We start from the raw sequence: 24,469 nt of genomic DNA, 5'->3' as shown, positions 1-24,469 counted from the left end.
GTCCCAAGGGTCACTCTGAATCGAGCAGTTCTTCCAAATAGCCCTATAAGTGCTGCTCCTCCCTCCCATCTCCATTAAGAGGTTAGAAGAGTCAATAGGTTCGGCTGAGCACGAGGGACTGGTCCATTGATTTCACTACAAGTCAAAGAAGGAGAATAGAGAGGGAGGAAGGGTCCTTTAGTGGAGAGGGGTCACCATATCCTGTAAGCTTAGTGCAAGACGGACTCTGGTCGTGCGCAGACATCATGCAAGGTATACATACCATAAAGCAAATTCTCAAGGAGAAAGGGTGCTCTGGAGGAAGCATGTAACTCTGAAGGACCATTGTACCAATGTTAGTGGTCAGACACATTTGCCACTTTTTCCTTTGGAATCCAAAATACCACAGTTGGACTTAAAGCCAGGCTTCTTCATCAGCCTATACAGACTTCACTGACTGAGCTGTACGATTGTGGATGTGTTCACACAAATACAGACACAAGTTATGTTTTGTTCATTCATTTTTTATAAAATGGATATATAGAGCATTTCATTTTGACATCAACAAATCTCTCCATTGACACAGCCACAGCAAAATAAGCCATAGAATCACACTGCAACTTCACTCAGAGGCACAAAACAGGAAGAAGGTACCGTTACTTCATGTTTTACATCTACCATTTCTGTAAATGTTAGATCACCTTTACAGACAATCTTCACGTCATTGAATATTGCAACAATGAAAGGGGTTTAGGTGGTTAGAGACAGATGGTTAAGGGGGCAATAGGGGTCCAGCCACTGACAGAACACACATCAATCAAACCAACAGGGTTTAGAGAGAGAGAAAAAACTGAACAATAGCACACCCTCCAAAACGACCACTGGAAACTGTACAGAACAACGGATGCGCAGACACCAACAGGAGTGGAACCATAGAGATATGGAGAAGGACATCATCCATGTCACAGGAATGGCCCAGGGTATCATTCTCTTCTGGTGAGCAGTCCCCTCACAAACTCCCTGCATTATCAGCATGTCAAAGAGCTGTGTGGAGGACTCTAACTACATAGGTTTGATATTTTTACAAGTACTTGTGTTTGTTCTTTTCTATATTTGATATCACAAAAAACACCGCTTGAAACGTAAAAGTAACGCTCTAGTTACATATGCTAGTGTTTTACATTTTTCAATGGTTGACAACAACTGTTACCATGGATTTATTGCTTTGTACACTGAGTATGGTTAGCGCCACCTGGAGAGGCCTACAGAGGCCATGCAATGTCCAGCAATTCCCTTAGTATATAGCCCTCCTGTTCAAACCCAGCTTGACACGTTACCTTTGGTTAATTGTGCAAAGAAATTGACACATTAGTAACAGTTTGAGAGACAAAATACATTTTGTGAAAGAAATAAAAAGTAAAAACATTTAGTCTACGGCTTTGTTCCATGCATAAATACATTTCCATAAATACATTGTGAAGTGCTGACTTTAGGTCTCCACAGACAGACAGTGAAAAGCAGGTTTAGGTCCCTGACACGCTACTGAAACCAATGATGTATATAAACCCTGGATTGCTGATGCTATGTATCGGCCAATGAGAGGCTTTGAAGCCATCGGTCAGCCATATTGGCACTCTGCAGTAGGAGCTATCCTCCATTGGAATGAATGGATTTCTACAGTATTTTAATTAAATGTTTATAGGCCAAAATGTAATGTATTTAAGTATTTTTTGTTGTTGTATTGGGGACAGTAACGTTAGAACTTTCAAAACATTATACTTTTAAGGAAAATGTTTTAATATATATATATATATTTTTAAATGTTTAGCTCACATAATATAATTTAAAATGACTCATTAAATGTTCTGTAATAGAATAAACGTGGCAAAAACAAATGTAGACAATAATAAATTAATTTCTATAGCTTCCAAAATATTTATTTACAATGTTGGGGAGTGCCAAGATGGAGGCACGGTGGCTTCTAAACAAGGCCGCTGTCAGTCATCGAGTGTATATATAAATTATTGACTGGAACCCAGTATCTCTACACTGGTCATTCCCACTCTATACACACTGGCTAAATCATGTCTTGCTGCTCTTTTGATTGTCTACCTACTCTTTAAGGAATGGTAAACGTTCAATGTGACATACATTACATAGGCAGCTATACTGTCATGTTTTTTTAAATTCTGTAATGCTCTAATGTTTTTACAAGTAGACGTAATATGAACCTCAATCACCAACTTGGCTAATTGTCCTCCTGGACTGCAATGTATAGTTTTCTTTAACAACATTGTCTATCTGGATCACTATCCCAGTCTAAAAATGTTTCCTTTTCATTAGCAAAACATATCTCCTGCTGACGGACTGTCTGTACAGTAGATATACTGATTGGCTACTTCTGGATCGGCTGGCTGGTCTTTCTCTGCATTGCACAGGCCCTTGATAGTGCCGGGCAGCATTTCTTTATATTGTCCATGTTATATTTCTTTAGTCACCTCAGACAAACATCTACCTTTAAACAACAACAAATCTCATTGAAATGACTTGAATTGACCAGACAATAAAATGGACATAATGATCATAAGAATTACATAACCGAGTTATGAATGTTTGTAACCTCCAATCATAAACATTTATAGATGTAACATTGTTATAGGCATGAAATCGAGAGCTTGGGACTATAAGGTTCTATCTGCAAAAAGATGATACTTAGATAATGTAATGTCTGCTTCCAACTCACACTCTCAAACACATAGATCCCCCTCACTCTCCAGATCCCAATCACCTGAATTCTGATCACCTGTTCACACACCTGTATGTCGTTATCTCACACTATTTAGTTCAGTTCTTTGCACCCCATCATTGTGAGGTATTGTTTGTTTTGTGACACACTTCTATTGGGAGCGCTGTTTTTCCCATAATGTAATCCTCCCGTGTATGATAGTTTTTGCCTGCCTCACTAAAGATGCCTTTTGCCTATTCCCTGCCTGTACTTTAGCCTATCGGATTTCCTGTTATCAAACTTTTGCCTGATCTCCCAGACAACGTTACTAGCCTTTTCCCTGCCTGTACTGTTGCCTTGTTGGACCCCCTGTGTATAACCTTCTGCCTGTCCCTGGACCCAGCTACCTGCCTCCTACTGTGGTCCTTTGCAATAAACACCTGCGCTTGAAACCAGCTCTCCGTCGTGTTCATTACAGATAATTGGCTTGAAAGTTCCGAACCCTCATTGGTTTGAATGGTGTCCGCTATTTTTATTTTGCATTCCTTTGAACTTAACAACTTGAATTGGGGTATATAAGTAGAGAACATTGAACAAAACAAGGCTATGTCACTAACTCCATTTAGTAAAAAATGCAGATAGAACCGTATAGTCCCAAGCTCTCAAAACGGCACTGTAAACACGCAACGCTTCGTCATTATTTTCTTTCATGCATCTTAAGACTTTTACATCAACTAGCGAAAGTGTTATGTTGTTCTTCAAAACATTATTGTATCTGTATGCCTCTGTGTTAAAGACAGTTATTCAAACACATAATAAAAAAAGAAAATGATATTATGCATTGAAAGGACACTACTTTCAGTGCATTCAGAAGAGATACTGTACAACCTAAGACATACAGTCTCATTCCTGGTTAAGTCCCCTTTTTACAGTGACATGTTTCTTTTACACTGCAATGGCTGGCTCATGAGGAGTTGTAATAGGAACCAGTTAGGCATGATGATCCAGGAAGCCAGTTAAATCTTGTCTGATCGTACATAACAGGCTTCTCCAGAATGAAGAAGCTCAGATTGATGAGGTGGAAATGGTTCACACTTACACACAATTGCACTCCAAATAAATATATCTATAATTTATATGCATATTACATTTACAAATAGATCTGGCAATTTGATGTGCTACATCTCTATATTTTGTATTTTATTTGTACAATAAAATCATCTTTTGAACAAATTTTATCTTTTGAAATAATGATTTGAATTTGTGCAAACATACAACAATGGATTGTTATCTTTTTTGTTTGGTTTTTGACTCGTTTCGTCTAAACTGGTAAACAATACAAAATAAGTTTACCGTTAGATGGTCAGTGAGTCTCCTGTCTCTAGGAGTAGTCCTGGTCCTGCCTGTAGCCATACGGCCCTCCCTCTGCCTCTTCCTGGACAAACTCCTCCTTTTTATCCCAGCTGTCAGCCCAGCCCCCGTTCTGCGTAGTGGCACCGTACGTTTTGGCCGGACCGCCGCCCAGGGCACTGTAACTCTGGGTGATGTCGCCCGTCTCCTCTGCCAGCTCATCCTCATCGATGAAGCCACACTTCTCATCGCTGGTCAGCTCTGGGTCGGCCCACGGCTGCTTCTCTCCAGAGGCAAAGATGCCATAGAAGATGACTCCCCCGTAGTGAACAAGAGCAGCGATGAGGAACACCCACTGCCACTCTTCTCGAGTCTTCATGTGGACAGATGGAATATAAAGTGTCTTGTACAAAGTCACAGAGAATTGTAGTTCTATCCGATAATGAATCTACGTTTAACCATAATGTTTTATGGACTTTCCAAGGGTAACAGAATGTCTTACCTTGTTTTTTGTCATGGCACCTACGATCAATGGGCATACCATGCCAGACAGGGTGCCCACACCATTGGATATGCCCATAAGGATACTGGCATAGCGTGGAGCAATGTCTAAGTGATTGACGTTGAATCCTAGTGGAAAGAACGTTCAGAATGAAATACAAGGTTTTCAGTGTGAAGTTACTCTCTATAAGACAAATCTCTAAGACAACAATTGATTAGCACTTGATTAAATAAAAACAAGTGGTTATAGTTCTTGTGGTTTAACTGATTTCACTCTAACTTAGACCTCGTTTCAATCAGATCGTATCAGACCGCGTTGGCCGACATCCGCATAGCGACTGTTGTTGGATGTGTAACTGCGTTATGAACTGACAAATAGGTGAGTGGCTGTTCTTGTGTCACAAACCACTCCCTTCCTTAGTATCCCCACTGCATTAGAAGTTCAAAACGCCAATAGAAGGTGTAGGCTAATGCATTATTTAATGTTAATTTGGATGGGGGGATTCATAGCCTATCAGGAAATAAAACATCACGCATTCGAGTGTTTGAACTTGTAACATGGCTGCATGAACTTCTAATTATAAAGTTGGATTATGAAGTCGGTTGGTTTCGTATTTTGCATCCAATGGCAGTGTCCGCGATAAGCTGACGCAAGGAGCCACTTATGGATTTGATAGCTCTAACGCAGTTCCACCTCAGACACCGTCCAAACAACCGCTATGTGGGTGTTGGCTAGCGCAGATCTGATAGGATCTAGCCCTTACGGTCTCTAGAGCTTTTGCTCATTCTTGGTAGGTAATAAAAACCACCATTATTTAATTACCTTTTTTCTTTAATGAAGACCACAAAACTACTGAAATAATACTGAAATATCAAAACTACTGAAATACCCCAAACATAATATAAATGTAATGGAAATGTAATGGAAATGAAATTGCGATGAATATCAAAGCCCCATGCAGCCATCTTGTTGCAACGGGAGTAGCTGGCCAGTGAATCTCCTCCCCCACACGGAGTGTCCTCTGTAGCTGCACACAGCCAGCCTGTATGGCAGCTCCTCTGGGACTTGTGCTGAATTATTAAATACTCCAGGAGAAAGCCCAAGAAAAATTAGTAGTAGTAAAACCAAGGTCTGCCTTGCAGCCACAAGCTTCAGCTGGAATAGATGTTTGAGAAATGTGAGAAATCGACCCTGTTCCCTTTGTACCTGGATATTGCTGATTGCAAGTCCTTTTTAGACCACATCGGTGGCTGTTGAACGACAAATAGGCAAGTTGGAGTTTTCATCATGAATCTTGTTCTGGAGGCAGCTCTGCAGATTGGTCACTAGCTGGCAAGGCCACAAAGTCATAAAATATTATTTAAAATCTAATCCTAACCACACGGCTAACCCTAATGCCTAACCTTAAATTAAGACCAAAAAGCTATGTTGTGTTTTCTTGAATTTTTACAATATAGCCAATTTCGGTTTTTCATGTGCCCATCTAGAGGAAATCACTCAGTTCTGCCTCCATGGCAAGATTCATGCAATAAATAGTGGCCATTCTAGACAGAATCTACGGTGTAGTTGTTAGATTTGTTCTCTGTCTATGTAACCATATTGCTTCCGTCCCTCTCCTCGCCCCAACCTGGGCTCGAACCAGAGACCCTCTGCACACATCAACCACAGTCACTCACGAAGCATTGTTACCCATCGTGCCACAAAAGCCACGGCACGTGCAGAGCAAGGGAAACCACTACTTCAAGGTCTCAACGCGAGTGACGTCACCGATCGAAACGCTATTAACGCGCTCCACCGCTATCTAGCTAGCCATTTCACATCGGTCACATCTACAAAGAGTAAGGGAGGAGTATCCTACAGGCAGCTGTGATCTATACTGGCAGACTCTCTGATGCCATGTGTTTAACTGACCTGATATGGCAAATCCACTGAAGCCCACAGCAAGGACCAGGAAGGAAATAGCCACCCCTTTTGTGTGGGAAAATCCCACTACCAGCAGCAGCGTAGCCTCCATGCCAAACCCTGCAGAGACAGACAGTCACACACATGCTACAGTAACCCAGGGGCTATGGGCCATCACAGTTGCAATTTAATTACAGTCCCAAAAGTCATTGTACCACATTCATACAGATAGTGTAAAAGCATTACTATTCTATCAAACACATTTGATATAATTGTACATATTGTGCTGAAGGGGCTCTCTCACCTCCACAGTTCATGATCTTCCTGACTGTAGTGGTGGATAGGATGTTCCTGCTGCGTAGGTAGTCAGCCAACTGCCCTCCAATGGGCACAATGATTGTCATCACCAAGTGGGGCAGGGCAGACACCATGCCAACCTGAGGACAAGAACTGTTGCAATCAACATCCACATAGAGGTATTAAAAGGTATTAAAGTCAGTTAGAGCCAAGCACAACATTTTCACACATCCCTCACCTAGGCCTCGAATACCATACCCCAGCAACAATGTTTGGCTAGGCTGGTGCCCTACCCTGGCAATGCTCCACTGGTCTCACCTTGCTTATCTCAAACCCAAACACCTCCTCAAAGTAGGCCGGCTGACTGATAAGCAGTAGGTAGAAGGTCCAGCTTCTGCAGAAGTTGGCCACGATGATTGCATAGACAGGCATGGAGGTGAAGAACTTTTTCCAGGGGGTCTTAAATTTCTACAATGGAGCAAAAGGGAGGAATATACATGAGTTACCGGTGAAAGGCTAGCTGCGGTGAGAAAGAGAGAAACACATACATGCAGCCTATAGAGAGCGCCTGTCCGCACATTCTGATAGATTTATTGTATATTTTAAACCATTTAAAAGTAGGCTAAATGCTACAACCATCACACTTCTATGCAAAATACGAATTGTTGTTCAATATTTAGTTTATCATTATATCATTGGATTTCTATGTCCTGCCTTCCTATAGGCTCTGAGTTGAAATAGGCTATGATGTTAAACTCCTATCACACAGCAATACTGTAGCTACCCATACTGTCAAATATTTTACATAAGCTACCGGTCTATTTACTGTGTTGGCAGAATCTTTTAATATTTAGCAGTAATTTATGCTGTAGCTGACAAAAGAACTGTCAGTTTCTGAAAGAGAAAACAATGGAAATGTTGTTGACCTGTGTTATATAAATAATCTAATATGAAGCGTTACTAGCAGACCAAAGCTCTGGTTACAGTCAAGTCTAGAGCCTGTGTGCAATAACATGATTATCCGAAGGACACACAGCTGCCATCACGCAAATATACTCCCATGTAAACTACAAAGAGCAGCCTGCAACAATAACGAGCTTAGAAGTGCCAAGCTATCTCACTGACATTGAACCCTTGCATGCACTCCTGCAAAGACAGGAAACACCTGGGCCTAAAGCAGACATTACCAATATCCACGTTTCCTTGACACACATACATTTCATGAGCACTGTACACACACACACTCCCCCCCCCCACCCCCCACCCTACTGGTCGGGTGCCAAGAGCAAAGGACTTTGCTGTGCACCAATGGGGACGCTCTGGCTCGAGCAAGGCCCGCCTCCAACTCTTCAGGACCAGTCAGAAGACCAACACGACGAGACTCCACCTACATTATTCTGTGTATACATTCTGCTGTAAACTCTGGCTGAGCAGCCTAATTATTCTGACTCCTCACAGGAGTCACATTCCTTAGGTCCGTGCACGATAAATGGCAGGACAGGATAACTTTGACCAATAAACTGCCTTTTTGATACACCTGATTCCACTCTGTCCAGCGTCGTTGTTTTGCATTCCCTCTCCAGTATGAAACACCAACACCTGTCAGCAGAACGTTTGAATTCAACAATGTTTTGCATGGACTTTTCCCCCATCCTGGTTACGATGGTCTGCCCGCAAATTCTGAAACATTGTCTCGGCTGAAAAAAACATCCATTGCAGTACATCAACCTGGCCTTGGAGCCATATGGAATATACTTTACTTATTTCTGAGCATCTCCAAGACGTCCTGTATCATACCTACTAATGGTCTAGTTACTTTGGACATAGGGAGGTTGGTCGGTGAGGATTGGTGGGCCAAAACAGTTCGGGAACAGTTTGTGCATATATTTTTATGACATTTTGTGACTTTTTTCTTAATTGTGGACTGGCAAGGGTTTTTTCGGCTGTTCATGCACACAAAACATTTTCTCCAGGCAAGCCAAAATTGGAAGCCGAAGTGCCTGTTATCATTCATCGAGAGACAATACTCGTTCTCATGCAAAAAAATACTGCACCAAACATCCTAGTCAGATGCAAAACTGGACGACTATGAAAATAAATGACAATTTCTTGAGTTATTTTAGATGAACTATTTTGAGGAAGCGTATACTGGCTATGGCATCTCAAAATGGACAAACAGTACGACTGATGCTTTTCCTCGTTTTTCAAACAAGGGACTTTTAAAGTAGTATTTGAGCACACGCGTTCAGTTCACTTGGCCAAACTTGCCTAGGCACCAGCCAAATTGAAGCAAGCTGACGTCTTAATCCACGACAGACTAGCAATCCAAAAATTGCATGTTCAAGTCGCGTCAGAGACAACTTTTAGCTAACCCTTCTCTTAACCCTTATTCTAAACTTAACCAAATTCATCTAACCAGCTACATAAATTCACGTAAACTTTGTCGTTTTAGTTATCCTAACATTTTGTCGTTAGTTACCCTAACCGCCAACATAAATTCTCTCCATAATTCTCCTTTGTTATTATGGTGCAAGCAACCTGATCTCAGATCAAGACGTACAATACTATACCTCATTCAAGATGTATGATAAATTAAATCCAATTCGTATGCTATTGTATAACTGGGTAAGATGTATGATACTATAAATCCTCTAATTCATAGAATATTGTACAAGCGCTATTCCATTCATAATGTACCTAACCCCCTGAGACCCAGCAATAATTCATCAGTTCTTGGTCCGTATCTCTAAGGCCATACATGCCACTGTATTAAGACCTGTTGTCCCTTTGAGAGGACATTATGGGCTTTTCAATTATATCACATGTGGGGGTGTGACCTTGACAACTTTATCTTCCTGGTTCTTTAAAAAAATGGATGCCTTTCAAAATGTACACACTTTATGGTCATTTGAAAAGAAGTGTGAGTAATTATAAATGATAATTTTTATGAGTTTGATATTCAAATTGTTTCTAGTAAGTGGATTTCTCAGGGATAGTTAAGTGAGTTGTCAGGACTTGTAATATTTTTTTCACATTAAATAAGAGCTAAACAAGAGCTTATAAAAAAAAGTGCTCTATAGTGGACACCCACATGCTGCAACTATGTTTTTCATCTACTTTACCCATTGACTGTAATGTCAATTTTGTAATATTTACATCCTAATGACCGGTACAGAGGACAATTTTGCACATACAATAAAATATAAATAACCATATTTTTAGACCCCAAACAAATTTTTCCGGGTCACAGGAGGCTAACGTAACGTAACATACCATACTAAATAAGAGTGTCAGCGTGTCACAGATTGCCCTGAGACTATGTTGTGTATTACGGTCGCCAACATAGGCCTACTTCAATGTAAAAGATCAACTGTTTACCTGTTAAATTCTACTATATACTATAAACCGTGCTGCTTAACGGATTGCATAACTTGAAATATACAGTTGAAGTCGGATGTTGACATACACTTAGGTTGGAGTCATTAAAACTTGTTTTTCAACCACTCCACAAATTTCTTGTTAACAAACTATAGTTTTGGCAAGTCGGTTAGGACATCTACTTTGTGCATGACACAAGTCATTTTCCAACAATTGTTTACAGACAGAATATTTCACTTATAATTCCCTGTATCACAATTCCAGTGGGTCAGAAGTTTACATACACTAAGTTGACTGTGCCTTTATGCAGCTTGGAAAATTCCAGAAAATTATGTCATGGCTTTAGATGCTTCTGATAGGCTAATTGACATAATTTGAGTCAATTGGAGGTGTACCTGTGTATGTATTTTAAAGCCTACCTTCAAACTCAGTGCCTCTTTGCTTGACATCATGGGAAAATCTAAAGAAATCAGCCAAGACCACAGAATCAAAATTGTAGATCTCCACAAGTCTGGTTCATCCTTCGGAGCAATTTCCAAATGCCTGAAGGTACCGCGTTCATCTGTACAAACAATAGTATGCAGGTATAAACACTGTGGGACCACGCAGCCATCATACCGCTCAGGGAGGAGACACGTTCTGTCTCCTAGAGATGAATGTACTTTGGTGCGAAAAGTGCAAATCAATCCCAGAACAACAGCAAAGGACCTTTTGAAGATGCTGGAGGAAACAGCTACAAAAGTATCTATATCCACAGTAAAACGAGTCGAGTCCTATATTGACATAACCTGAAAGGCCGCTCAGGAAGGAAGAAGCCACTGCTCCAAAACCGCCATAAAAAGCCAGACTACGGTTTGCAACTGCACATGGGGACAAAGATTGTACTTTTTGGAGAAATGTCCTCTGGCCTGATGAAACAAAAATAGAACTGTTTGGCAATAATGACCTTCGTTATATTTGGAGGAAAAAGGAGGATGCTTGCAAGGCAAAGAACACCATCCCAACCGTGAAGCACGGGGGTGGCAGCATCATGTTGTGGGGGTGCTTTGCTGCAGGAGGGACTGGTGCACTTCACAAAATAGATGGCATCATTACGAAGGAAAATTATGTGGATATATTGAAGCAATAGCTCAAGACATCAGTCAGGAAGTTAAAAGCTTGGATGTAAATGGGTCTTCCAAATGGACAATGACCCCAAGCATACTTCCAAAGTTGTGGCAAGATGGCTTAAGGACAACAAAGTCAAGGTATTGGATTGGCCATCACAAAGCCCTGACTTCAATCCCACAGAAAATTTGTAGGCAGAACTAAAAACAAGTGTGTGCGAGCAAGGAGGCCTACAATCCTGACTCAGTTACACCAGCTCTGTCAGGAGGAATGGGCCAAAATTCACCCAACTTATTGTGGGAAGCTTGTGGAATGCTACTTGAAATGTTGGACCCAATTTAAAGGCAATGCTACCAAATTCTAATTTTGTGAATGTAAATGTATTTGGCTAAGGTGTATGTAAACTTCCGACTCCAACTGTATATAGCCTATCTATTTACTAGGCTACAAGGTCCACTTAAATGAGAGCTGTGCATTGTAATTTGTTGTATGGCTACTTCAAGAATATGAACCTGTCATGGAAAGAAAAGGTGAGGAATTTATTCTGCAATGGTTATGAAAATAAAATAAATAGGAAAAGATTCCTATGTCTATATGTTAGAATAAAATGAAACACATAGATTTTCAGAGATGTGAGATGTGCTTCCGCATGGTCTAAAGTTTCCGGATAGGTTAGCACATTGTCTCAAGTTATATTTGTATAAATGTCAACTTTTTTGGCGCATGCACAATTTGTGGTATATTCTGGACGTACTCACAGTTTATGCATGAGGCCTCAGGGGAGCAGAGATCAAATCAAGCCTGAGTAGGAAGTGGGGCATAGCATCATCTCCCAATTTAATATCATAGGAAACGATTTGAGGAGAAGTGGACTTTGAAGACTTTGAGAACTCTGGCCTAATATCACTCAGAAAACGTAATGGCCTACTAAAAAACCTTGTCAAACTTTCACACAGATTTGGATTATTTCACTGAAACAGAGAAGCAGGGCATGAGGTTAGTTGAGTGAAAGTTGTTTGAAACCCTTCAAACAACTTTTATTCAACCAACCTCAAGCCCTGTCCCTCACCTCAGCAGGGCCCATGAGCTTGGCACTCTCCCCGATGCTCTCCTCTATGTAGACTCGTTCCTCCTGGGTGATGGTAGGGTGCACAGCAGGACTTTCATACGACACAAGGATCCAGAACATATACCAGAAGATCCCAAAGCACCCTGCACAATGATATTGGGATTATTACACAGGATAAATAAAATATGGGTGGTGGATTATGTATATCTTCTAGTCATTATGCAACCATGCAGCAAAGCTACAGAAACCCTATTGTAAATGTGTTTTAATTGTGTCATTGTTGTATGTGAACTTAGATCGGCCTGTACAATAACATTACATTCTTAAAAGGCAGCCGGATCTTTTAGAAATCCCCTATAGACTAAACCCTCAGACAGAAAGGCCAAATTCATCTAGTCCAGGTTGAGATGGAAAATTATTGGAGAACAGACACACCAACACATTGGAAAGAAATCAATGGTCTGGAGGTCTGAAAGCATCAGCAACCAGCTTTAAAATGTCCTGAAGAGGATGTACTCTACTCAACATATTTTCAATATTTTCAAATAGGTTGTTGGTTAGAATGTGATGATGATTAAAAAAAATGTAAAAAACAAATTTTGAAGCTATATAAAAAGATAAAAAGAAAGTGGAAAACTCTATATATGCTCCCAACAATTGAGTGGGTAAACCTAACCAACATTTCGGCACGCAGTGACTTTTCAGGATGGGTGTGCAGCAGCTCATGCTTTTACATTTGGAAGCTATAACATCGCCATGGAACTATATCTTACCATAGAGATAGAACACAGAGGACCAGCCTGAGTACTGCACCAGGATCCCTGCTAGAGGCATGGCAATGACAGCACCAGCATAGGAACCTGTAAGAGGAAATGGTAGAGAGGGGGAAGACACGAAAAAGGACATCTAAATAGACAAAGGAAGTACAACTACTGTCACTCTTGCTTCACTACCATAGTGTGACAGATAAGATACTATTGAAAAGAGTATTTACCACAGAAGGAGGTGGTGGCCAGGCGACTCCTCTCCAGAGGAGGAGCCCACTTACTCCAGATCCCATGGCAGGCTGGGTAGGTCACTCCCTGGGTAGGTCACACACACCACAGAACCATGAGCAACTAAGAGTAGGTAACTGGTTTAAAGTAAATCATACTGCTGCTATTATTCTTAAGTTATAATGAATAAGACGGCCAGAAAATTCTGATCATCCTGCTCCTTATGGCAATAGCAATGGATTCTAGCAACACTGCTTAACATTTAGTATTTAGCATTTTATTAGGATCCCCATTAGCTACTGCTAAAGCAGCAGCTACTCTTCCTGGAGTCCACACAAAACATAAAACATGACTTAATACATGTACACAAGTACATCACAAGACAGAACTACATACATTGTAAATAAGTCTACACGCTTTCATACATTTATACCTTCATAATCATGTGATTCATAGACTACTGAATGCAGGTGAAACACACAACAATGGAAATACAATAAGAAGGAGGTGCGTTGCAAATAGGCTGACACTTTTCACTAAGTTCCCATGATGTGAATATAGCAACCTTGTTCCTCTAAATTCCCCTAACGTGAATAAAGCTAACTTGTTTCTATAGTTCCCACCCTTAATAATTGATATCCTGGGGTAAATCTAAGTATAGACTTTTTTATAGTTACCACACACAATGGGTTAAAAAATCTAATACATTGGAGGAAAACTCGCCTCCCTGCGGACCTGGCATCCTTTCACTCCCTCCTCTCTACATTTTCCTCCTCTGTCTCTGCTGCTAAAGCCATTTTCTACCACTCTAAATTCCAAGCATCTGCCTCTAACCCTAGGAAGCTCTTTGCCACCTTCTCCTCACTCCTGAATCCTCCTCCCCCTCCCCCCCCTCCTCCCTCTCTGCAGATGACTTCGTCAACCATTTTGAAAAGAAGGTCGACGACATCCGATCCTCGTTTGCTAAGTCAAACGGCACCGCTGGTTCTGCTCACACTGCCCTACCCTGTGCTCTGACCTCTTTCTCCCCTCTCTCTCCAGATGAAATCTCGCGTCTTGTGACGGCCGGCCGCCCAACAACCTGCCCGCTTGACCCTATCCCCTCCTCTCTTCTCCAGACCATTTCCGGAGACCTTCTCCCTTACCTCACCTCCCTCATCAACTCATCCCTGACCGCTGGCTACGTCCCTTCCGTCCTCAAGAGAGCGAGAGTTGCACCCCTTCTGAAAAAACCTACACTCAATCCCTCCGATGTCAACAACTACAGACCAGTATCCCTTCTTTCTTTTCTCTCCAAAACTCTTGAACGTGCCGTCCTTGGCCAGCTCTCCCGCTATCTCTCTCTGAATGACCTTCTTGATCCAAATCAGTCAGGTTTCAAGACTAGTCATTCAACTGAGACTGCTCTTCTCTGTATCACGGAGGCGCTCCGCACCGCTAAAGCTAACTCTCTCTCCTCTGCTCTCATCCTTCTAGACCTATCGGCTGCCTTCGATACTGTGAACCATCAGATCCTCCTCTCCACCCTCTCCGAGTTGGGCATCTCCGGCGCGGCCCACGCTTGGATTGCGTCCTACCTGACAGGTCGCTCCTACCAGGTGGCGTGGCGAGAATCTGTCTCCTCACCACGCGCTCTCACCACTGGTGTCCCCAGGGCTCTGTTCTAGGCCCTCTCCTATTCTCGCTATACACCAAGTCACTTGGCTCTGTCATAACCTCACATGGTCTCTCCTATCATTGCTATGCAGACGACACACAATTAATCTTCTCCTTTCCCCCTTCTGATGACCAGGTGGCGAATCGCATCTCTGCATGTCTGGCAGACATATCAGTGTGGATGACGGATCACCACCTCAAGCTGAACCTCGGCAAGACGGAGCTGCTCTTCCTCCCGGGAAGGACTGCCCGTTCCATGATCTCGCCATCACGGTTGACAACTCCATTGTGTCCTCCTCCCAGAGCGCTAAGAACCTTGGCGTGATCCTGGACAACACCCTGTCGTTCTCAACTAACATCAAGGCGGTGGCCCGTTCCTGTAGGTTCATGCTCTACAACATCCGCAGAGTACGACCCTGCCTCACACAGGAAGCGGCGCAGGTCCTAATCCAGGCACTTGTCATCTCCCGTCTGGACTACTGCAACTCGCTGTTGGCTGGGCTCCCTGCCTGTGCCATTAAACCCCTACAACTCATCCAGAACGCCGCAGCCCGTCTGGTGTTCAACCTTCCCAAGTTCTCTCACGTCACCCCGCTCCTCCGCTCTCTCCACTGGCTTCCAGTTGAAGCTCGCATCCGCTACAAGACCATGGTGCTTGCCTACGGAGCTGTGAGGGGAACGGCACCTCAGTACCTCCAGGCTCTGATCAGGCCCTACACCCAAACAAGGGCACTGCGTTCATCCACCTCTGGCCTGCTCGCCTCCCTACCACTGAGGAAGTACAGTTCCCGCTCAGCCCAGTCAAAACTGTTCGCTGCTCTGGCCCCCAATGGTGGAACAAACTCCCTCACGACGCCAGGACAGCGGAGTCAATCACCACCTTCCGGAGACTCCTGAAACCCCACCTCTTTAAGGAATACCTAGGATAGGATAAGTAATCCTTCTCACCCCCCTTTAAGATTTAGATGCACTATTGTAAAGTGACTATTCTACTGGATGTCATAAGGTGTATGCACCAATTTGTAAGTCGCTCTGGATAAGAGCGTCTGCTAAATGACTTAAATGTAAATGTTTTAAATATACAGTACCAGTCAAAAGTTTGTACACACCTACTCATTCAAAGGTTTTTCTTTATTTTTCCTATTTTCTACATTGTAGAATAGTAGTGAAGACATCAAAACTATGTAATAACACATATGCGATCATGTAGTAACAAAAAAGTGTTAAACAAATCAAAATATATTTTATAATTGAGATTCTTCAATGTAGCCACCCTTTGCTTTGATGACAGCTTGGCACACACATTCTTCTTCACATATGCTGAGCACTTGTTGGCTGCTTTTCCTTCACTCTGTGGTAGCCATGCTGGTGAAGTGTGCCTGGAATTCTAAATAAATCACAGTGTCACCAGCAAAGCACCCCCACAACATCACACTTCCTCCTCGATGCTTCATGGTGGGAACTAAACATGCAGAGATCATCCGTTCACCTACTCTGCGTCTCACAAAGCACAGAATTTGGAACCAAAAATCATACATTTGAACTCCACCGGTCTAATGTCCATTGCTTGTGTTTCTTGGCCCAAGCAAGTCTGTTACTTGAACTCTGTGAAGCATTTATTTGGGCTGCAATTTCTGAGGCTGGTAACTCTAATGAACGTATCATCTGCAGCAAAGGTAACTCTAAGTCTTCCTTAGTGATGATAGACTGTCGTTTCTCTTTGCTTATTTGAGCTGTTCTTGCCATAATATGGAGTTGGTATTTTACCAAATAGGGCTATTTTCTGTATAACACCCCTACCTTGTCACAACCCAACTGATTAGCTTAAACACATTAAGAAGGAAAGAAATTCCACAAATTCACTTTTAACAAGGCAAGGGAGTTTCATTTGTTAAGAAAAAAAGATGGTGGTTTACGTCCGTGTATTGATTATAGAGGTCTAAATTCCATCACAGTGGGTTTTAGTTACCCACTACCTCTCATTGCTACGGCAGTGGAATCATTTCACGGAGCGCAGTTCTTCACTAAACTGGATCTCAGGAGTGCTTATAATCTGGTGCGTATTCGGGAGGGAGATGAGTGGAAAACTGCATTTAGCACTACTTCTGGCCATTATGAGTACCTCGTCATGCCATACGGTTTAAAGAATGCTCTAGCTATATTTCAGTCCTTCGTGGATGAGATTCTCAGAGACCTGCACGGACAGGGTGTAGTGGTGTATATTGACGATATTTTAATCTACTCCGCTACACGCATGTATCTCTTGTGCGCAAGGTTCTTAGACGACTGCTGGAGCATGACCTGTATGTGAAGGCGGAGAAATGTGAGTTTTCCAAACAATCAGTTTCCTTCCTGGGTTATCGCATTTCCAGCTCTGGGTTGGTAATGGAGGGTGACCGCCTAAAGGCCGTGCGAAATTGGCCGACTCCGACCACGGTAAAGGAGGTGCAGCGGTTCTTGGGGTTTGCTAATTACTACCGGAGGTTTATCCGGGGTTTTGGTCAGGTAGCTGCCCCTATTACCTCACTGCTGAAGGGGGGGCGGTGCGTTTGCAGTGGTCAGCAGAGGCGAACAGAGCTTTTCATAAGTTGAAGGCGATGTTTACTGAGGCGCCGGTGTTGGCGCATCCGGACCCTTCTTTGGCGTTTATAGTAGAGGTGGACGCATCCGAGGCTGGGGTTGGAGCGGTGCTCTCACAGCATTCGGGTGCGCCACCGAAGCTCCGCCCCTGTGCCTTTTTTTCGAAGAAACTCGGGCCAGCGAAGCGGAATTATGATATGGGGGATAGGGAGTTGTTGGCTATGGTTAAGGCGTTGAAGGTGTGGAGACACTGGCTTGAGGGGGCTAAGCACCCTTTCCTTAACTGGACTGACCACCGTAACCTGGAGTATATCCGATCAGCTAGGAGACTGAATCCTCGTCAGGCAAGGTGGGCCATGTTTTTCACTAGATTTCGTTTCACTATCTCGTATAGACCAGGTTCCCTCAACACTAAGGCCGACGCGCTGTCAAGACTCTATGACACTGAGGACAGGTCCATCGATCCTACTCCCATCATTCCGGCAGCTAAGCTGGTGGCACCAGTAGTAGGGGATGTGGACGCGGACATCGAGCGGGCGCTAAGGGAGGAACCTGCACCTCCACAGTGTCCGGAGGGTCGTAGGTACGTGCCGCTGGCTGTCCGTGATCAATTGATTCGATGGGCTCATTGTCTACCCTCGTCGGGTCACCCAGGTATTTATAGGACAGTGAGAGGTCTTGAGAGGAAGTACTGGTGGCCCACTTTGAAGAGGGATGTGCGATTCTATGTTTCCTCCTGTTCGGTGTGCACCCAGAGTAAGGCTCCTAGACACCTACCAAGAGGTAAATTACAACCTCTTCCCGTTCCACAACGGCCGTGGACCCATCTATCGGTGGATTTTCTTACTGACCTTTCCCCCTCTCAGGGTAACACAACTATCCTGGTCGTTGTGGATCGGTTCTCTAAGTCCTGCCGTCTTATCCCATTGCCCGGTCTCCCTACGGCCCTACAGACTGCGGAAGCTCTTTTCACCCATGTCTTCCAGCACTACGGGGTGCCCGAGGATATAGTTTCTGATCGGGGCCCCCAATTTATCTCCCGTGTTTGGAGGGCATTTATGGAACGTCTGGGGGTCTCGGTCAGCCTGACCTCAGGGTATCACCCGGAGAGTAATGGGCAGGTGGAGAGAGTTAACCAGGAGGTGGGTAGGTTTCTGCGGTTGTATTGCCAGGACCGGCCAGGGGAGTGGGCGAGATATATTCCCTGGGCAGAAATAGCCCAGAACTCACTAAGCCACTCCTCTACCAACATGTCACCATTTGAGTGTGTGTTGGGGTACCAGCCAGTCCTGGCACCGTGGCATCAGAGCCAGACTGAGGCTCCTGCGGTGGAGGAGTGGGTACAGCGCTCTAAGGAGACCTGGAGGGCGGTCCAAGAGTCATTACGCCAAGCGAGTATAAGGCAGAAGAAGAGCGCGGACTGTCACCTCAGTGAGGCCCCCGTGTTTGCACCTGGGGACAGGGTCTGGCTCTCGACCCGAAACCTGCCCCTCCGCTTGCCCTGCCGGAAGCTGGGTCCGCAGTGTATAGGGCCATTTAAAGTCCTGAGGAGAATAAACGAGGTTTGTTATCGATTATTACTTCCTTCGTATTATCGCATTAACCCCTCGTTTCATGTGTCTCTTCTCAGGCCGGTGGTAGCTGGTCCCATGCAGGAAGATGAGGTCCCGGAGGTTCCTCCGCCCCCTCGGGACATCGAGGCGTCCCCAGCGTACAAGATACGAGCTATTCTGGACTCGAGACGCCGGGTGAGGGGCTTGCAGTACCTCGTTGACTGGGAGGGGTACGGTCTGGAGGAGAGGTGCTGGGTTCCGGTGAGGGATATTCTAGACCCATCTATGTTGAGTGAATTCCATCGCCTCCGTCCGGATCGGGCAGCGCCTCGGCCCCCGGGTCATCCCCGAGGCCAGCGTCGGCGCGATGCGGGAGCTGCGCGTCAGGGGGGGGGTACTGTCATGAATATTACCGAAGGTGACTCCCCTTCCTGTTCGGGTGGCGCTCGGCGGTCGTCGTCGCCGGTCTACTAGCTATCGCCGATCCGTTGTTCTGTGTTCCTTTAGTTCTGTCTAATTGGTAGCACCTGTTTCTTGTTTGGTTGTTAGGGTAGGGTTATATATAGTCTGTTCAGCCCGCTTCTGTTTCGTGCGGGCTTGTTCGTCTGTTTTGTTGTTTGAGTGTATTTTTGTTTGCATTTGGGTTTCACGCTGTCCGTTTATATTTCTGTTCATTTGTGTTTCCACTTTTGTTCATGTTATGTTTCCGGGACATTAAAGTGTGTTTTTTCCCCACATCTTTTGCTCTCTGTGCCTGACTCCACACCTCATCACTAATTTGCCGTAACAGGTGGCTACTTTGAAGAATCTAAAATCTAAAATATATTTTGATTTGTTGAACACTTTTTTGGTTACTACATGATTCCATATGTGTTATTTCATATTTTTGATGTTTTCACTATTATTCTATAATGTAGAACATTGTACAAACAAAGAAAAATCCTTGAATGAACAGGTGTGTCTTTTGACTAGTACTGTATGGTTTATTTGTCACATATACCTGATAGTTACAGTTTTACAGGGTCATCCAGTAGTACGACGCCCTTGGAGCAAATTAGGGTTAAGTGCCTGACTCAAAGGCACATTGACACCTTGTCGGCTCGGGTATTTGAACCAGCGACCAATCGGTAACTGGCCCAACGCTCTAACCGATAGGCTACCTTTCCTGGGGTAACATGTAATATCTTATACTTGCAAGCCTTTTGTTAGTTACCACCAGCTATGGGTTTCATTAGGTAAAATTAAACATTTATGAACATGAAATAACCTCCCACTGGGCACAGACGTCAATTCAACGTTGATTCAACCAATGTGTGCCCAGTGGGCAGGCCTTGAATCTTGAGCCTTGTTACAGTCTATTGCCCTTAACGGGTTAGCTGAGATATAGTGTAACGTGTTACAGTACCACCTGTTATTGGATTCATTAGGTAAAATACAACGTTCATTTGTTATCTTAACCTTGTCTTCTAATCTTTCTTCACATGTCCTTTAAATACCTCCCCCATTTTGGCCAAACTGATTAATACATATAAAAAAAATGTTTAAAAACACAAAGTTGCACAGAACCATTTTAAAGACTAAATGTAGGGAACTGTGTTATTCAAATAGATGGTTTCAAACAGATTGTCACAGAATAATGGGAGAAATTGTAAACATAAGACATACTGATAATAGATTTGCCTGCACTGAGCTGACAATCACAAGAGATGATACTACCAGATATGAGCTGCCATGGTTGTAAATCAAATATGATCACAAACAAAAACCAACATACTCTCTTCATTGCCTGTTTGATTAACATTAATAAGAGACGCAGTGCTCTGAGCTAACTGATGAGCTTCTCATTACACTGACAATGCTGCTGCCATTAAATGTTCATTAGCTGCTAATTGGAACAGAGTGTGCTATTTGAAAATGCAATCTGCATGGACATGCTAGGAGGAGATTTATCCTAGCTATCCACTGGACTGATCTGAGATCACTATATATTAATCACTTTTAGGTCCTCCTATAAGCTCATGGAATGTGTACCACTCACAACTGAATTAATATTGCTCTATTTACTGAATATATCCAAAACACCGAAGCCTTTCCTTACAGAGACAAAAACAAGACATAACCAGATTAGCCTTTGTCATCTGATGGCTCATTCAAATCAAGGACCCACTGGGCACAGACGTCAATTCAACATCTATTCCACATTGGTTCAATGTCATTTAATTGAAATGACGTGGAAACAACATTGATTCAACCAGTGTGTGCCCAGGTGGGAGCTACTGGCCCAGTCTCACCTCAGCCATCAATGCCAAACAAGTAAATGTGCGGTTGTTATTGAATTACACCATTCAGTATCACAAGACATTAATTTGAACCCTATTTCTATCACTCACAGCCAACACAATAGACAATTATTTTAAGATAATTATTGCATTGAAAGTAGTTAGTAATGAGTCAGGCTTGTGAGAATAAATACATATTTCCATTCTCTGCAAGATAATGGACAATAAAGTATTATTCTAAAATTCCATCTATGGTGTTCAAAATGATTCTCAATGGTTGGCTCTGGTGCCAGGATGGTGTATCGGTGTAAAGTACTTAAGTAAAAATACATTAAAGTACTACATACGTTTTTGGGGGGGAATCTTACTTTACTATTTATATTTTTGACAACTTTTACTTTTATTTCCCTACATTCATAAAGAAAAGTATGTACTTTTTACTCCAATGCTTAGCAGTAGAGGAAAAGGTCCAATTCACACACTTATCAAGAGAACGTCCCTGGTCATCCCTACTGTCTCACATCTGGTGGACTCACTAAACATACTTTTACTCAAGTAGCATTTTACTGGGTGACATTCACTTTTACTTGAGTCGTTTAATAGGTATCTTTACTTTTACTCAAGTATGACATTTGAGTACTTTTTCCACATCTGATTTGTTTAGCTGGATGTGTTTTATTATGACACTGTGAATGGCATCATGTTTTACTGTACAAGGCAGCCGCTGCCAACATCTCATGTTTCAATATGCCTACTGGACAGTGGATTCATGAGCTGCTGATATATCAGCACATTGTCTTTGGGAATATGATTCTGGCTAGACCAGCATTTTTCTAACTGTGGTGTTACTACCAGAGAGCAGAGCAGATATGTTTCAGCAGGTTTATTGGTTCATTCGGATCCCTATTAGCTTTTGCCGAAGCAGCAGCTATTCTTCCTGGGGCCCACACAAAAACATAACACATGTCAAGTAACAACCCACTGGGCACACACTGGTTGAATCAACTTTGTTTCCACTTAATTTCAATGAAATGACATTGAACCAACAAGGAATGGATGTTAAATTTCCATCTATGCCCAGTGGGAAAACACACTGATAGAAAAGAACAGTCACACAAATTTAAAATAAAAACATATATAATATGTGTGTGTGTGTGGTGCGTGCGTGTGTGCGTGTGTGCGCGTGTGCACGTGTGTGTGTGTGTGTGTGTGTGTGTGTGTGTGTGTGTGTGTGTGTGTGTGTGTGTGTGTGTGTGTGTGTGTGTGTGTGTGTGTGTGTGTGTGTGTGTGTGTGTGTGTCATTTCACCATCCCTATTGTGCCATGAGAAGTTGTTTTATAATTTTTTTAAAGGTAATTTTGCTGTTTGCTTGAGAATTGGAGATGGAAGGGAGTTCCATACGATCACGGCTCTGTATAATACTGTGCTTTGCCGTCAATTCGTTTGGACTTGGGGACTGTGAAGAGACCCCTGGTGGCATGTCCTGTGGGGGATGTATGGGTGTCTGAGCTGTATGATATTTGATTATGCAGACAATCTGGAATTTTCATCTGTTAATCATCAATTAATCTCTGATCAACCGTCAACCAGGAAAGACTGACATGTGCAGTTAAGGGCAAGGTGTGCTGCTCTGTTTTGAGCCAGCTGCAGCTTTACTAGGTCTTTCTTTGCTGCACTTGACCATATTACCCGACAGTAATAAAGATGGGACAAGACCAGAGCCTGTACAACTACAGTTAATTTTTGTGTGAAAAACACAGAACATATTTTTTAGAACAGACAGAGGGACTCTCCCACAACAAATACCCAGCTGCAGATCAATACAACAGTCTCACATTTCCCCAGGGTGCATTCTGGCTGTTGTACTGCCTCTATTCCATTGCCTCTGACATACTGTAGCCTAAACACTGCCACAAAGAAAAACTAGCTATTTTCGAAAACTGTGCTATTGACAGGATAGGCGTACTCAATCTGAATTTGCAAATAAGAAAAAAGCTCTCCAGAAATGTGACTTTTCAATTAAAGAACTCCTTACCTCCACCAGCCCTTGCAATATCCTCACAAAGATGACCAGTCCATAATGCGTCCGTGCCGCCGAGGGGATTAACATATTGAGCGTCGAGGTAAGGAAAATGGCAAGACCAAAAACCCTAAAAGAAACAGAAATATACACATTTCCATGTATCCTATGTCGTAGGCCTTATACATCATTTTGATAAACAATGTGTCCAGTAGGCCTAGTGATTTATTTAAGCTGTATTTATGTCTTGGCCAATTTATTCTTCAAAGCAGGAAACAGTTAGTTTAGTTTAGGCCTAGGCCTCTCATTGACTTCATGTTTAATTAATGTATTAATCTCCGATTTTTAAAAAAACCATCCGGACTAAATTTAGCAGGGACCCATCGAACAAATCACATTCCACACTCATTTACTGGCTTACTATCTAAATGGAGTTAGTCCTATTCAATGTAATTTCTCTGTCCCATTTTATAATGGTTATAAGGCCTATATTCTTCTTCTAATCAAATGGCCAATCTTACGTCCAAATATATATATAATTTTCTTGCATCATTAAAATATTTAAGACTTTGATTTTTGTCATGTCAAGCATTGGCTAGTGCACCATTAACTTCTTGATTTAGGTTAGATAGCAATAATTCATTTGGAGAAATAAATGAAAGCGTGATGACAGGGAGTGCCGACAGCAGAGGGCATTGAGCGCAGCTGAGCCAGTGGAGGCAATCCCAAATGAATAACCGAAACCATGTTATTTTTTTTTTTTTTGTCACGTCTTGTAAACACCCGGAGACCACGCCCCTCCCACCCGCACGCGGGGGGCAACTCTAATCGGATTGAGGCAACTCTCTGGCATCGATTACATCTCAATGTCAATCAAGAAAACATATAGACAATAAACATGTTATACATTAAACTACATTATACAAATGTAATACATCGTATATGTTTAAATAGCCCGCTCAACAAATAATATTGTATTTACTCAACAAAACATTATGATGCCAAATCATTCATATAATTCATATATATTCAGGGTATAAATTGCGATCACCAATTATGGACACTACAATTATGAAC

General features: G+C 42.8%; 1 protein-coding gene across 1 annotated transcript in view; it reads right to left on the bottom strand.

Annotated features, from left to right (window-relative positions):
- Nucleotides 1-645: 645 nt before the first annotated feature.
- The window catches only part of LOC118360151 (vesicular glutamate transporter 2.1-like), a 28,252-nt gene continuing 4,428 nt past the window's right edge, over nucleotides 646-24,469 (bottom strand). The window contains exons 4-12 of the mRNA XM_035739362.2: nucleotides 23,408-23,522; nucleotides 13,304-13,391; nucleotides 13,083-13,169; nucleotides 12,310-12,452; nucleotides 7,074-7,223; nucleotides 6,763-6,895; nucleotides 6,468-6,578; nucleotides 4,557-4,684; nucleotides 646-4,427 (exon numbers count right to left, since the gene is read on the bottom strand). Of these exons, the coding sequence (XP_035595255.1) occupies nucleotides 4,086-4,427; nucleotides 4,557-4,684; nucleotides 6,468-6,578; nucleotides 6,763-6,895; nucleotides 7,074-7,223; nucleotides 12,310-12,452; nucleotides 13,083-13,169; nucleotides 13,304-13,391; nucleotides 23,408-23,522 (1,297 nt within the window). The 3' untranslated portion in view covers nucleotides 646-4,085. The remainder of the gene's footprint in view (nucleotides 4,428-4,556; nucleotides 4,685-6,467; nucleotides 6,579-6,762; nucleotides 6,896-7,073; nucleotides 7,224-12,309; nucleotides 12,453-13,082; nucleotides 13,170-13,303; nucleotides 13,392-23,407; nucleotides 23,523-24,469) is intronic.

This window comes from Oncorhynchus keta, chromosome 2 (genome assembly GCF_023373465.1).
Source record: "Oncorhynchus keta strain PuntledgeMale-10-30-2019 chromosome 2, Oket_V2, whole genome shotgun sequence".
Lineage (NCBI taxonomy): Eukaryota > Metazoa > Chordata > Actinopteri > Salmoniformes > Salmonidae > Oncorhynchus > Oncorhynchus keta.
This window is presented reverse-complemented; position numbering and strand designations above follow the sequence as displayed.